At 36.9% G+C, this 15,173-nt stretch overlaps 1 protein-coding gene across 4 annotated transcripts in view; it reads left to right on the top strand.

The window, feature by feature from the left end:
* fam110b (family with sequence similarity 110 member B) overlaps positions 1-15,173 on the top strand; it is a 32,832-nt gene that overhangs the window by 8,176 nt on the left and 9,483 nt on the right. Inside the window, exons 2-4 of one of the 4 annotated variants that reach the window (XM_008433551.2) lie at positions 10,051-10,146; positions 10,649-11,249; positions 12,959-13,371. In XM_008433551.2, coding sequence (XP_008431773.1) covers positions 11,127-11,249; positions 12,959-13,371 — 536 coding nt within the window. In that variant the 5' untranslated portion in view covers positions 10,051-10,146; positions 10,649-11,126. Of the gene's footprint in view, positions 1-4,407; positions 10,165-10,648; positions 11,250-12,958; positions 13,372-15,173 lie in introns of those variants that run through there. The other 3 variants (XM_008433550.2, XM_017309995.1, XM_008433552.2) reach the window with 3 other exon arrangements.

Here is a 15,173-nt window from a genome sequence, read left to right as displayed (position 1 = left end):
AATATTAATGATAAAATAATAGTCAGTACAAAGTAGCCTGCAAATTCTTTGGTGGGGGCGTAGAGGGACCTGGATAAAGGCTGGGGGGGCGCTGGGCTGCAAAAGGTTGAGAAACACTGGTCTAAAGCAAGATCTTCTCTGGAAAAATCAGATGACAACCTCGCTTTGCTTTGCTCCAAATATGAACCCTTCATTCAAAGGCAAAATGTAATTTTAAAAAACTGCAAAAAGTGGGCTGAAGAAGTTCTGCCGGACTGTTTTGAGGCTACAGACTGGGATGCACTTTGTCAGCCACAGGGAAAGGACATCAGTGCCATGGCAGAAAATAGGACTGACTAAATATATATGAACTATAGACAACTCTATCCTACTAGAATAGCTAGATGTTTTTCCAAGAGCAAACTCTGGATCAGCAGTGATCTAAAGAAATTGCTAAACAAGAAAAGGGAAACTTTAAGGAAGGAGACTGGAATTATTTAGGACTATATGGGAGCTTGTAATTAAGATTATAGACAGCTAGAAGATGTAAAGAAAGAAACTTGAGAGCAAATTCTAGAAATTCCACTGTGCTTTTGTACAATGACAATAAAGGCATTCTGATTCTTAATGCTAACAGAAATGTCTGGGATAAATAAAATGAGACTAAAAGAAGAAGGAGGAACATATAGATTAAACTCTGGATACAGCAAATAAACTGAACACACCCAGTTGAAAAAAAGTATACTTTAGTATATTTCAAACATACTTGCATTTGTGAAAGTACACTTTAAGTATACTAAGTATAATGTGTACTACCTATAAATATATCTGAAGTATACTAAGTATACTTGTACCAATTTCAAAATTAGAACTTTAAACACACTTAAACATAATTGTACCAAAATACACTTTAATAAATATATTAAATAAAAGAATGCTTTAGGTGAACACAATATATATTTGCCCAAGTCTAAATATACACTTGCTCAAGTATATTTAAAATATATTTTGTGCATATTTTAAAATATATGCTCAAAATAGAATTTTTTTAAATTCACTTAACGCTACTTTAAATTATTAATTTCAGTATGTTTTAAATTACATCTCAGTGTAAATTAAGTTAATAAAGTATGCTTTTATTTAATCGGGTGAACCCCGTTGAGATCCAGATCTCATTTTCAAGAGGGAAATGGCCAGAAGTCTGCATCACGCAGCGATCTGATTACAAAATAAAACTAATTGATACATATACAGAAGTATGTCTTTTAGGCACCTATAAAGTACTTTTCATGTAAATTTTAGGCATACATTTTAGCACCTAAAAAGTATGTCTTTTAGGTGCCTTAATAATCTTTTTCTATTTTTGTTAAAATAGCGAAGAATAAAAAAATGATAATCATGATGTAATGTTGTTTAAGAAAGTACACCATCCATTTTCAGATATGATGTTAGATCTACACAGTAATCAACAGGATTAGTTCCAGTTCACACTCCAGACCAGATGGTGGCGGTATTTCACACTTTCATTTTTTTTTTTTTTTCAAAAAAACGCCATAAAGAGAAGAAAAAACTTGAACGCAGGGAAGATAACAGGCATTGTTCAAATTCGTCATTTTTACTCGCATAATATTGCCTCAAAGTAGAGAGGGCCTTGACAATAGTTACTATCCATCCATCCATCCATCCATTTTCTTTCACTCTTGTCCCTCAGTGGGGTCGGGAGAGTTGATGGTGCCGATCTTCAGCTAACGTTCCGGGCGAGAGGCGGGGTCACCATGGACAGGTAGCCAGTCTGTCGCAGGGCAACACAGAGACACAGGGGACAAACAACCATGCACACACACACCTAGGAACAATTTGGAGAGGCCAATTAACCTGACAGTCATGTTTTTGGACTGTGGGAGGAAACCGGAGTACCCGGAGAAAACCCACGCATGCACAGGGAGAACATGCAAACTCCATGCAGAAAGACCGGGGCCGGGAATCAAACCCAGAACCTTCTTGCTGCAAGGCAACAGCTCTAACAACTGCTCCACTGTGCAGCCCCAATAGTTATTAATTTTGGTAAATTCAAGCTGGTGACGTCCTAGTCCATGTTAGACGACAACACAACTGGACAACAACCGATGGAAATTAAATGTGTGTCACAAAAGGAGCATGGAGGGATGAAGGCTGCTAAGTGTTGCTAGCTGGTGGTAAGTTTGCTTATTAATTATCTACATTTAACTATAAACAGTGCCGTAAAGATATATAACTTACGTTGGTTTCATAAATAATTATTTTATCAATTTTATTGTAACTTGTATGATTATTACTATAGCAATCATTCAGCTTCATGTTATTACTGCATGGAGGCTGTTTGTTGTGACTTATACTTTTATTCATAAACCTGGTTTTAATTAAGCTCCATAAGACAGAGAGACTTTAATATTGTGAGGTTGTTGTTCTAACTCGTTCATCAATGATTTTATCTTCAACATATGTTTGCAGTCTAACTAAGCAAATGAAGATGAAAGAGGAAGCCAGAGAAATCAGGTGTTAGGAAACCTAAAGACTTTTCTGTCTCAGAAGAAGCTCTGGCTCCACCAGATCACCAACCAGCTCTGAGGATGAASCTTCACATTGTCTTCATGGTGTAAGTATTTTTTTTTTTACTGACCAGCTAGCTACATGTTCAACAACACAAACTGCTGTGTTACCAACACTAAGTGCTTTAATAAACATAATTTGATTTAAAGGTAACTGGAAATAATTTTTTCCCTTGTTAATCTAACATTTATCTTTCATAAATGTTATTTGTTGTTGGCTTTCAGGTCCCTGTGATGGACTGGTGACCTGTCCAGGGTGAACCCTACCTCTCATCTGATGGCTGCTGGAGATGGGCACCACCAGCCCCCCTCACCACCCTGCAAGGATCAGTGTGTTCAGATCATGGATGGAAAGATTTTAAGGTAGTTTGTCTCCTTAAGTCCACACTTAAAACAGCTTCATAGTTAATGTCCAACATCAACTGATTCTATGACATTGATGACTATTTTTTTTCTACTTCTAACATAAACGGGTAAAGAAGACACCCAGAAATGTTTTTCCACCCGAGGCATCCGGTCCCAATCATCATCAGTTCTGATGATGTCACATACACAGCGAGTACTAAACGTCTTAAAATTGTAAGTATTATTTTCTTTGCCATTTTTCTGTTCTCTTTAAATACAAATACTTTCTCTCTTTAATTGCTCTATTGTTCTTTTTTGCAGATTTCTGTAAAGTGCAGTGATCCAGTGAAAGGGAATGTTCTGTCGTTGATCCTCACTGTTCTTAGGAAGGAGAAATGTCAGTTTGTCTGCAGTAATACTGGAATACTGTGACATTGAATTAAAACAATACTCTGTCCTTGATGAAACAGTTTTCACATTTCCTCTAAAGTGTACCTATCATTTTATTGTGCTGATTTTCATAAGCATGTTGTCTGTAAACTTTTTATATATTGACAATTTGTACAATTCTGTTATAGTATATTGACTCTTGAAAAAATGTTGGTAAGACTTTATTTCACAGGGTGTGCATACGACTGATATGATACTGGCTACACATGACATAACTCATGTTAGGAACATACATGTCATGAAGTGTCATTCAGTAAATAATGACAATTTTAATAAGAATTTGCTTTAAAACTTGAATGACAAGTGTTATGTTTATGACAGTGTCATGTCAGTCTTATGCACACCCCATCAAATAGTGTTACCAAAATGGTAATATATAGAAAGCACAATGCAATTATAATTTTTGTTCTTTAAAGTAATAACTTTTGTGTTTTTTTTTGTCACACTTAAATTTCCATGTTCATTGTGTTCAATTTTGATGTGTAAACTGATAATTTATGTAAAGTTCATAAAGTTGTGAGTAAAATTGGACAATTTTAAAATGTCAGTAATTAAACAAAATATTTGAATTACCTTGAATATCTTGTGTAATTAATCTTTCCATGTAATTTTAGCCTAAAACAATGTAAATATGCACGTAATGTACAAAATAGGAAAGTATGAATAAAGACTTATGAGTAATTAAAATTGTACTTTATTAGCAATAGCAGTAAATCAAAAATAAAAATTAAGTGTAATTTAAATACATTACTAATACAATAGTAGTATATTTAAAATATATTAAAAGTATATTTTTAATATAATTCTATGACAGAATTAGTACACTCAAAATATCTTAAGCTCCTGAATACTACATAAAAAGTATACTTAAAGTATACTAAGTACAACTTGAAGTTGTTCCAAAAAAGTATGTTTAAGTATACTAAAAATTGTAAATTAATACTATTTAAATACTATTAAAGCATACTAAGCACAAAAGAAGTTATTCCAAAATATTACAGTTTAAGTACATATAGTATGCTAAAGTATGTTACAATTTAATATACTAAAGTATATTTTATTTACTAGGGCATTCTTCAATAGGTTTAGTTCATGAACAAGTTCAGCATCATCCTTTTCTCAGTCAAGCAGTCGTCCCAATAGACGGCTTGAGCAACAGCTTTCCGGTCACACCTCAAATGTTCTGATTTCCACCTCAGCCACAGATCCTTGTGGTTCTAAATGCTTGTCTTCAACCAAATCAGGAGATGCTGCTGCTCCCTTTGCCTCCACCTCCCACCCATCTGTCTTTAGAAGTCAGGTGAAGAGGCAGTGGGAGAGACTAAACTTCACCAGTTCCAAATGATGACAGTTTCCAAGCCGTGGAGGTTTTTACAGAGCAGCTCTGTGGGATGCATCTCTTCAACCTTAATCTGACCTAGGAGAAGGTTCCAGAGCTGCAGAAGATATCTAGCCTTGTCCCAATGTCCTGAAGAGACTCCTGCTGGGCCACCTGAGAATTCAAACAAGCGCATATCAGGAATCCTTGCAGCTCATTTATTGTTGTTTAGTTGACGTTTAAATGGCATCATAGAACTGCGTCAACAAGCCCACTGTCATTTGGACAAAGCAGATGGCTATGATCATGTTCTTTGATTTCCCCAGAACATTTAGCACAATTCAGTCTGATCTGCTCGGTCAGAACCTCCAGAAGACAGGCCTCAACAATCACCTGTATCAATGGATCCCTGACAAACAGACCAGTGTTTTAGTTTGGCTTGGCCTTGTGTTTTTGAATATTTTCATGTTAGATTCAGAACCTCTGATGAAACATTTTCTCAGTGTTATAACGTTCCCTCTCTGTTTTGATGTAGTGAGGATGGTTACATTTATCTGGTGTCATACTTTTTTCCAGACGTTTTAGGCTTGTCTCTATATTTCTTGGTGTACTGTAAGCAGGCTGCATTGCCATAGCAAAGGCTTTGGTCTGATGACTCAGCCATACAGGGCATTTTATTGTGTATCTTTAAACAGCTACATTGCTTTATTTTTGTCCTGGTATTCAGCGGCCCCCGCCCACAAACACCACCACCTCCACCCCCATGTGAGCAACAAATAATGAAGAACCCATGAAATCAACAGAAAGGAGGATAAATACGTAAATATACAATTGAGATAACAATGTCCATTAGAATGTTCTTTACCATCAGTTCTGAACAGAACACTGGTGGATATTTGCACATTCTGAACTACTAAGTTTCAGACAAGTACAATTTTTCCCTCACAATTTCTAGTTGTAAGCAAACAGATCATAGGTGAGGATAGTTTCCATTTAAACCCATTTGTATCAACTTGTGTATCTTATTATAGGTCAAAACTTCCACCTTATGTAAACTTTTAATCGAGATTGTTTAGATTCTTTCTGTTGACTTTATTCTTCAAAAGAGCAAAAACAAATATCACACAACCAGTAACAATGACTGAAAGAAAAGTGAAAAATGGCCCAAAGTTTTAGATTAAAATTTAATACTTTTAAATCTAAAGTATTCATTTTTAAAGCTCCTTCAGCAAGCCATCACCCAATTCTTTTTTTTTCTTCTCTTTTTTTCTCCCCCATCTGGGGACCTTTCACAATTACACATCACCTTCCAGAAATAAAATTAAACATTATACATTTTCATTACTCAAATTTTTAGTCTTACAATAGTTTGAATGAAATAGCTGTTGAATTTGGCTTCCGATCTTGATCTTTGATCTATGAGAATGCGTTCTTGCATTTTTATGTCATCACCTTGACATTAGATGAAAATGGTCTCAAAACAACAACATTGTTTATCGCAATAACTTATGGGACAATTTATCATTCAGCAAAATTTGTAATCATGACAGGCCTATTTCCATCGACTGGTGCATCAGTGGCTTTTTAGAGGAACAAAACAAAAAACCTCCAGATTTTCGAGATGTGTGGTCCAAAGTTGACAACTTCTGCATCTGATCCAGTACAGCTGTAGGCAGCAACATCCTCTGATTAAATTGTACTTTGTGTAGGTTGATTCGCTCCAAAGCAGTAGATGGAAATTACTATGGTAATCAAATGGTAATCAACTTTTTTTTTCCTTTTTGCAAAATTTCAAAAGTTCACTTCAAATTCACATAAAATTGCAAGCAAACACAACCATTTGACGGCTGTTCTGTCAGCTGTCAAATGGTTATTGTTTTCAGAACATTTTCAAGTTATATAATGGTAATAAAGGCATATTAATGTAAGAACACATTCTCAGGAAATTTTAAATTCTTATGAACATTGAACACTGGAACTGGACATTCTAAATATATAAAAAACAACAAAATCAACAAATAAAATACACTTGAAGTCTCTGTAAACAAAATTTTCCTTCAAACAAAAGGGTTAGCTGAGACCAAAGCAACAGACTGAAGACTTTTGTCATCCAGTTATTAGTAGAGAGAAAAGAGAAAAACAATAAATTATGCAAATGAAAATTGAGTTTGTGTTAATTTATCATGCAATTAAATGATTTAATGCTTATTGTGACTGTCCTCAGCTGAAGTTGTTAAAGGATCAGCCTTTCATCTTCTGGCTTCATAACAAGTGGTAGGCCAATTGTGAAACTTAAAAAAAACATAATAATAACTGATTGTTCAAACTTTGACGGTAGCAATTGCTGTCAAATGTTTGCAATAACTGGCAGACAGTCTTTCACAGGAAAGACTGTGGAGGGATTTTTGTGCTTTTTTCTCTTTTGTTGAAATGTTTAATCCATCTGTACTGGCTGGTTTTCCTGCATGTACGTCATGTTTTAGTTCAACCTAATCTAAGGCTGAACTTTGACCAGGCCACTCTAAAACCTTTAGTTTGTTTTGATTGAACCTTTGAGTGGTTGCTGTGCTTCAGACTATAATTCGGGTGCATAATATGATTAACTTTAAGGTCACAATAGATGGCCTGACACTCCCCTCCAAGGTTTTGTGTTGAGAGCAGAAATACCTCTTATGTTAGGGAAATGTATCCCTGTATCTATCTTATCGGGATAAATGATAAATGATGATCTTGTTTTTCACAATCTCACAAAGTTTGCACTATTTAGTCATTTAAGTTGAGTGGTATTATTGCTTCAAATGTGGGTCAGTAATTTCTGCTGATCACAAAACATCCCAAAATGCAAATTATGTCATTTGTATTTAAAATGTACATTAAACTAACTGAAGGTAAAATCATGGGTAACTGATTGTTATCCAAAATCAATTGTCCACTTTTTATTCATTACAATGAATACAATGAAAAAGGGCCATGTGTAGACAGTGTAGTGGACATGACAGCGGGGGAGGGGCTTCCAGATGGCTTCTCCAATGAGATTAATGGTATTAAGCGCATCTGTTTTGTTGACACTAAAAATAAAGGAGAGTGTTGGCATCATTTTGGAGCACATAGCAATGAAGCTGTTGGGAGAATTCTGTGTCTCATCAACAAATGCAACCAATTGCACTTCCTGGCCAAAACGATAAAAGTCACCACCAAAAAAAAAACAAACAACAAAAGGTCACACAGTTACCTTTGCTTGGATTGCCTTTATCTTTGAATACAGAACTCACTCACTGTGTAATTGTTACTAAAAACTTCATCAAAGACAGCAACAATTCACAGACAAAATATCAAAAAATGTTCAACACTCTTTTTCTATATGACTCTACATTCTTTGTCACTTTTACTGTTGCACTCTAATTTCCACACTGTGGAACAATATAAGGTATTTCTATTCTGAATTGAGTAAAGTAAAGGTTCAGTCAGAAACACGGATGTCAGACTCATTTTTGTCCGAATAAATTAAATGTCTTTATATTGGGAGGCCAGAAATATCAAAATATTGTGTATTGGCTTTAACTGATAAATATTTGAATAATAAATTATTCCTTTCTGAAGCGTACTGGAACTTTTGCCTTCCAAAAGTGACAGGAAACTATAAAACATTGGAACATTGTGCTGTAGCTTGGCCTACTTTCTCCTGCTGTTGTTTATTGCTACAGCATCAGCTGAATGAAATAAAGTGTTATTACTGTTCTAGCTAAGTAGATGCCAGCATCTCTTACTGGTTATTGCTCCGATAAAAATTATTTTGTTGGAGACCTGTGTATAAATGACTTGTTTTTCTTACTTTTTACTCCAGTTTATCCACAACTCTTCGTTCAGCATGCTGCATTTGCCTGTCGATCTTATTGTAAATATGTTCTGGGAATGCAGTGTTTGGTATTTAATGAGTCCAGTAATGTTGCTGTTGGAATGTATTGGTAAATGTTTAATTGATTTTAATTATTATGCATGATGCAACTGTTTATTTGGAAAAGGTTAGAGTATTATGTTGAATTTATGCAAAATGTGTCAATGGCCCCTTTTGAATTATTTTGGTTGCCTCATTAATCCTTGGTGCTTCGCCTTCCTCTCCATCCGCCATCTCCTCTTTCTCCTTCTGTCTCTTCATGTCTTTTCACAAGAACTGGATTAGTCCATTTTCAGTTGCTCCTTTGTTCCTGTGGAATTTCCTAATCCAGTCAAAATTATCAATTAAAAATAGAAAAATTAAATGGCTTGATAAAGTAAAGTGAAGTGTGGCAAATATTGCATGCAAAAACAACAACAAAAAAGTTTTAGTTAAAATTGTTCATGTTAAGTTAAATGCATGTTTTAACCAGCGGTTCATGTTTTGATTAGTTTACTGTTAAAGCCGTTGAATCCGACGACTGTTGGCCTGCTAGCAAGAGCCACACTGGCACAGCGGAGGGATGTTTTACTTTGAAGGAGTGAGTGTCCAAAGTGTGTAGTGGATGTTTTTTTGTTATCATTCATGGTCCAAAACAAACAACCACATTATTACACATTTCTGTTGTAGTTCTATGCGGGGATTTCCTGGATTTATTCAGTTCAGTGTATTAATGTACCATCAATTCACAACAAATTTTATCTCAAGGCGCTTTACAAAAAATGTATTTCAATTCAATTATAAAAAGTAGATTTGCAGGAATTGATTGTACAATATGCAACCCACAATCCCGCTGTGAATTTCAGGCCTTGTCAGCTGGCAGTTTTTGGATGAGTGCATTGCCCAGTTGCACACTGATGTGGCTTGGGAGGAAGCTGGAATTGGACCTCAATTTATATGACTGCAAGATGGCTGCCCTTTCCACTGAAGCACATTTGACCCCCAATCAGTCCCCAAAGAACAATATAGTCACATTATGGGTTCAAATTTCAAAATAGAGCCAGTGATGCAGACTGGTTCATTCTTCTGTTATGTCATGTTAGCACTTTGATGTTACTCTTGTTTTTATACCTAAAGAGTATAAAAACTTACAATTGGCAAGATATTCCTAAGGTGTTCAACATTTCTGTCCTTGTGGGTTTGGAGATATGCTCAGGGAACTTACAGTGGCTGCCCAGTAGGTGGCGAATGGCGATTTATGAAGTGACAAGCTAGTCTGCCTTCCTTAGCCACATACATACAAGAAAGCAGCATTAAATAGCTGTTCACCACAGACACAACTGTGTATGAAAAGGGTTCATAGAGCTGTTATCCATCTAGCGCTTAGAACAACATCACCTTCAAGGTCATTCATTGATCTGAAACAGAAGTTCTGCTGACATGAGGAACTTCAGCTTGCTCTGCTTTACTCAGTTCTGTTGTTTTTTACCTGACAGATGTGACTCCCACTGACAACCTGCAGCACCTAGAGGCCAAATACACAGGCAGCATTAAAGCAGAGGGTTTAAGTGAACCCTCTGCCAGTGAAACTGGTAAATATTATTTGCAAGGTAAAGCTATTTATGATGTAAAATATGTTTTTTTTAAGAAAGGAGGAAAACCTGTACTCAACAATGAAACAAGTAGATATGAAAAGATGCAGAAGTTAACTTCTCGTGCAAAAATTTGCACAAGATTTTTGCCTCATGCAAAAATCCTTTATTTTTGTTCGGACGAGCGTAAGCTTATTTTTCATCTCTGCTACTTAGAAGTTATGAGCTAGAAACATTCATTTAGTGGACACTAAATCAGATGCAGATGTCAGTTTGTTGTTAGTTGTTTCTTCTGTTTTCACATTTATTTAAAAAAACAAAACAAGTAAGAAAAGATTTGACCATCATAACCAATGTACCAACAAAACTCAATCATGGCCTGACTTCAGATGAATGGATGATTTACTTTGTGTTTGCTTGCAGAAATTCTGCAGTTCTATATTGCAAGGTAAATGATGTCCAACTACTCCATTGACTGTTTTTTTTTCTTTTCCCTTTTCAGATGCTTATCAGGTGGAAGGGAGAGCTGGTCTCAGTGGCGAGGCAGTAGGTTGTTGATTTTCTAACAGCCTCTGTTGTCCCCTGGCTGAATGGGATCTCTTATCCACGCCACGCTGTTGTCGCACGTCTGGAGTTTGACTTTCCTTTCACTGCACTCATTTGCCTCCTTTCCATTGTTCTGTTGCCCAACCTAAATGATTTAAACTGTCTAATCCAAAGAGCTAACAGATTAGAGAGCAGAGATCATCCTTTCAATCCGTTTATGTGACTACAGTATTCTCCCACTTCACCCTCTCAGTAACTCTTGCCTTCTCGCAAAAGCGATGTGCAGGGTGAGGGGGTTTGCCTGCTTTTAGATTTTTTTTTCTTGCCTCCACCTTGTGTCTTCATGTTTTGGGGGTTCCTTAGTGACCCCACCCTCTGTCAACCACCCCGCACTTATTGCCACCACGGCCGGCCACCTCAATCGCCTTGTTGCCATGCCGACAGAGACATTGGCTCCTCCCCTGCCAAGTAGCAAGTCTGCTGGCCCCACCACGCCCTTCAGTTCCACTGTACCTCTTCGCATCCTGAACAAGGGCCCTGAGTACTTCAGAAGGCAGGTGAGAATATCATTGTTGTGGTCTTAATGAGGACTCCTACAGCTGAGGTCGAAGGTCAGATTAGTTTTGGCCTTTTAATCATTTTTTTGAACCATTTATCATGGTGAAACAATGATGCGTTACAATGTGGTGTCCATAGTTACTGCTCTGACCCTACACATGTTGAATGATTTTATTTTTAAAGATCAATTTTTTCAAACTTCTTCTAATTTAAAAGTGATTTTTAAATTCATTTCAGAGCTTAACAGCTATGTGTAAATTGTTAGAAATAATGTTTGTAGATGGCTAATTGTAATTCTAATTGGAGCGCTTCTTCTTTTTTTTTTATTATATATCCTGTTTTAGCATTCCATGCAAACCATATGAAGAAGCTGGATGACTCCTCATATGGCATCCAGTTTCATATGAAAAAGATGAATGCTTCCGCCTGGTAAAAACCAGCCCCTTGTTCTACACGGGGTGTGGACCCTTGGCTAATGATAATTCAATAGTAACTTCAGGGGATGGTGTCCTAATTGCATGATTAACTTTATTAAATTACGGTTGCCCATGATATCCTGTGACACAGGTTGTATTATGTAATTTTAACCTGTGCTGGTATGACCTCTGACCTTTTGGATTATGTAACTGTGATTGTGTGTGTTTATGGACATGTGTTGTAGATGTGTGTGCTAAACTGTCATTTGGACTTAAGAGGAAGTAATATTCTTGAGAAGGTCATGAGCCTTCCAGCGCTCAGCAGCCCAGAACAGCAGGGCGGGCAGCCTCTGTTCCTCCACAGACGTCCTCTTGGCGTTCTCCCTCAGCAAGAATCCACCCGACAGGGAGGCAAGGAAGCACATGAGTAGCAAAGACACACAGGGCTATTCTACTGGATCATACTACTACTAGCAAAGGTTGAGCCTGGAATCCGGTCACCCAACCAGCCAGGTGCTTGATCCACCCGGCACTGAGGATGGAGAACCTCATCCTCAGTGCCACCCATTCAAAGAACAGGGAACTGTGATCCATAGCAGCCTGGACCCAGAGAGTTCAATGAGGGAAGGGCGGTTTTATGACCCCTCCCAAATCGGAAAGTCCCAAAGGAGCAGGGCTCAGTACCCCTCAGAATGTCCGAAATGTCCCCAAGAGGCGTAGACCACCCTCCAGGAGACCACCACTCAACAATGTAGCCGAGTTCCCACACACATTCCACCACACAAGAGGGACAACCTGCACCACCACTTCGAAATCTGTGCCCCCATATCGTCATAGCACTCCTCCAGAACGATGACCTTCTCAGTGTCAGGAGTTATATTTTACTGCCCAGGTTTCAAACTCCATTCAAACTCACAGAAAACATCTTGGGTAAATAAAAAGCCTTTGGAAAGTTAAGCTTTGGAGAAAAAACCTTTAGGAACCTGCAGTGGAAAAGCACTCCTGTATATAGTTACATGTCTCTGGGTAAGTTCCATCTTACTGGATACTGCTTTTTGTGGCTCTTTCTTGACAGTTGTTAAAGCCCTCTGGCTTTAAATCTTCACTTTGACTTCCTCAAACATACTTGTGGTCATTGTAGAGAATGTTCTTTGGTTAGAACATTTCATTGATCTGATTGGTTTGTTGCAGAAGTATGCGGTAATTGGATCATACTGCTTTATGATGAAATGTTTATTTTTCCATGCCTGAAACTATTTACATAGAATAATTAATTTTTAATGTGTTCTCAGGCGGAACCAAACCCAAACCGCCTGAGTGCAGTTGAGAGACTAGAAGCTGACAAAGCAAAGTATGTCAAGAGTCAGGAGGTCATCAATGCCAAGCAAGAACCAGTCAAACCGCCTGTCCTGGCCAAGCCCACTGTTGACCCTTCCATCCTGTCAAAGAAAAGCCCTGGGATTGGTGGAGGAGGGAACGGAGTCGGGACCCCTTTCAAAGCATCCAATAACAACGCAAAGTCAGACACATGTGCGTCCAGCTGTGGCAGCGGCAAACGGCAGAATTTAAATCTGGAGATCTTAAAAAATCTGCTGAACTCATCGTCATCTTCAGCAGCAGGTTCTGAAGGACTGTCAGGTGGAGCTAAAAGTACCGTCCTCATGAGGTCATCAGCCAGAATGGCCAGAAGCTGGACACCGTTGGGGTAAGTCCCTGCTGATGGTTGCATATTGTCTGGAGTATTTCTAATGCCTAATTCTATCTCTGATTATATAAGCTAAGATTTGAACACGACACTAACAAAAAGCTGAAAGATGTATTTTTACTAACTTTGAGCTTACACCTCAGCAAAAACTGTTGCCTAATATAAAATGATTCTGAATTTGATCATTGGAAGATGGAAATGTGATTGTGAAATTCTGATAGGAGAAACTATGTAGATATCTGGAGGAAACCAAGTCATTCTAAGGTCTTTTTATTTTATTTTGTGCACCACCTGCGAAGGCTGTTTTTAACATCAGTCATTTTCATAAAAAGCAAATATTTATGAACTCTCCAAGTTTTTCAAATCTTTAACAGTCTTGACTATTAAAATTTCTATAGTTTTTTTCATGTTTTATATGCAAATTGGAGACTATTATCGTCAACAGTAAAAATCACTTATTTTTGCTATATATTCTTTATTACTATTATTTTGTAGTAACTTTTTAGCTACTACAAAAAGTTACTGTTTTTTGTAACTTATTTTGTCAAAAGAGCCTTTGTTCATGGTTGATTTGCAAAAGCAATAAAAAGTGGAAAAAGTCCAAGGGTGTAAATACATTTCATACGGTATTGCATATATCTGGAATTTTATGTTTTTACAGTACATGGAATTTCATCCAGTGGAAATAAAAACATTAAGAACCAAATGAATGGGAATTAAATTTCCAAAGAATTTTGTGTCTAAAAAATGAACTTTGAAAGGCAGTTGATGGCTAAAAATTAGGAAATGATACAAATCAATCAATCAAATTTTATTTGTATAGCACATTTCAGCAGCGAGGCATTTCAAAGTGCTTTACATAATTAAAATAAAAACAGCATGTGACATTAAATAAACAGTAAGAAAGAGAGAGATTTAAAAAAACAAAAAAAAAAAAAGGAAAAGGAAATCATGAATAAATTACTTTAAATTACAAAACATGCACATCAGCACAGCCATTGTTATACATAAATACATTTCCAGAACCAGGACAATTTGCCCAGAGACATATTAATGGGTGGCTTAGTAATATTTTCAAACCAATGGAACGTCAAAACAGGATGTTTGACCTTTACAAACAACTAGACCTACAGGCTAAGAATGAAGACCATTTGATGAGCAGAATTTCTGGAAAAAAAATTGTTTCAGATGCTGCAAAGATTCAGGAAGATCTTTAAATACCCTGCTTTTTAGTGATTCAAATGAATGTCAGTTATTATATATAGTAGTCCTAATAAGAAGAGCAGTTCTTTTATTTCCAATGATATGCACTCATATAGCGCTTCAAGTCCAGAGGACCCCAAAGCACTTCACACTAAATTCAGTGACTTTCGTTATTGCAGAATATGACTCTTTTACCAGCAACAGAGAATATTCAGAGATTTTAATTACAATGTTTTTCCAAAATAAACATTGTTAATTTAACAATTGTGGATAGAATCTTAACCTTGTGCAAGGTTGCCAGTGCTCCATGGCTATGTATGTTTAAAAAAACAAAAGTAACTGTGTATAAATTCTTGACGTGTTAAACTAGCGGTTCTCAACGTGGGCGGTACCGCCCCCCAGGGGGCGTTCAGAGGACGGCAGGGGGCGCTGGCAGACATTTTTACAAAAGGGGGGCGCTGGGATGCCTTTGGGGGGCGTTTGGTCGAAGGTAAACTTTACACCTTAAATGAACAACAATACCAGTTTAGACTTTGAGCAACTTGGTAAAACTGTATTGTGTAACATTAAATCATGCTTGGCTGCAACTGTATCGATGG

Source organism: Poecilia reticulata, linkage group LG17 (assembly GCF_000633615.1).
Source record: "Poecilia reticulata strain Guanapo linkage group LG17, Guppy_female_1.0+MT, whole genome shotgun sequence".
Lineage (NCBI taxonomy): Eukaryota > Metazoa > Chordata > Actinopteri > Cyprinodontiformes > Poeciliidae > Poecilia > Poecilia reticulata.
The sequence above is the reverse complement of the archived record's forward strand: the minus strand, read 5'-3'. Positions and strand labels throughout refer to the sequence as shown.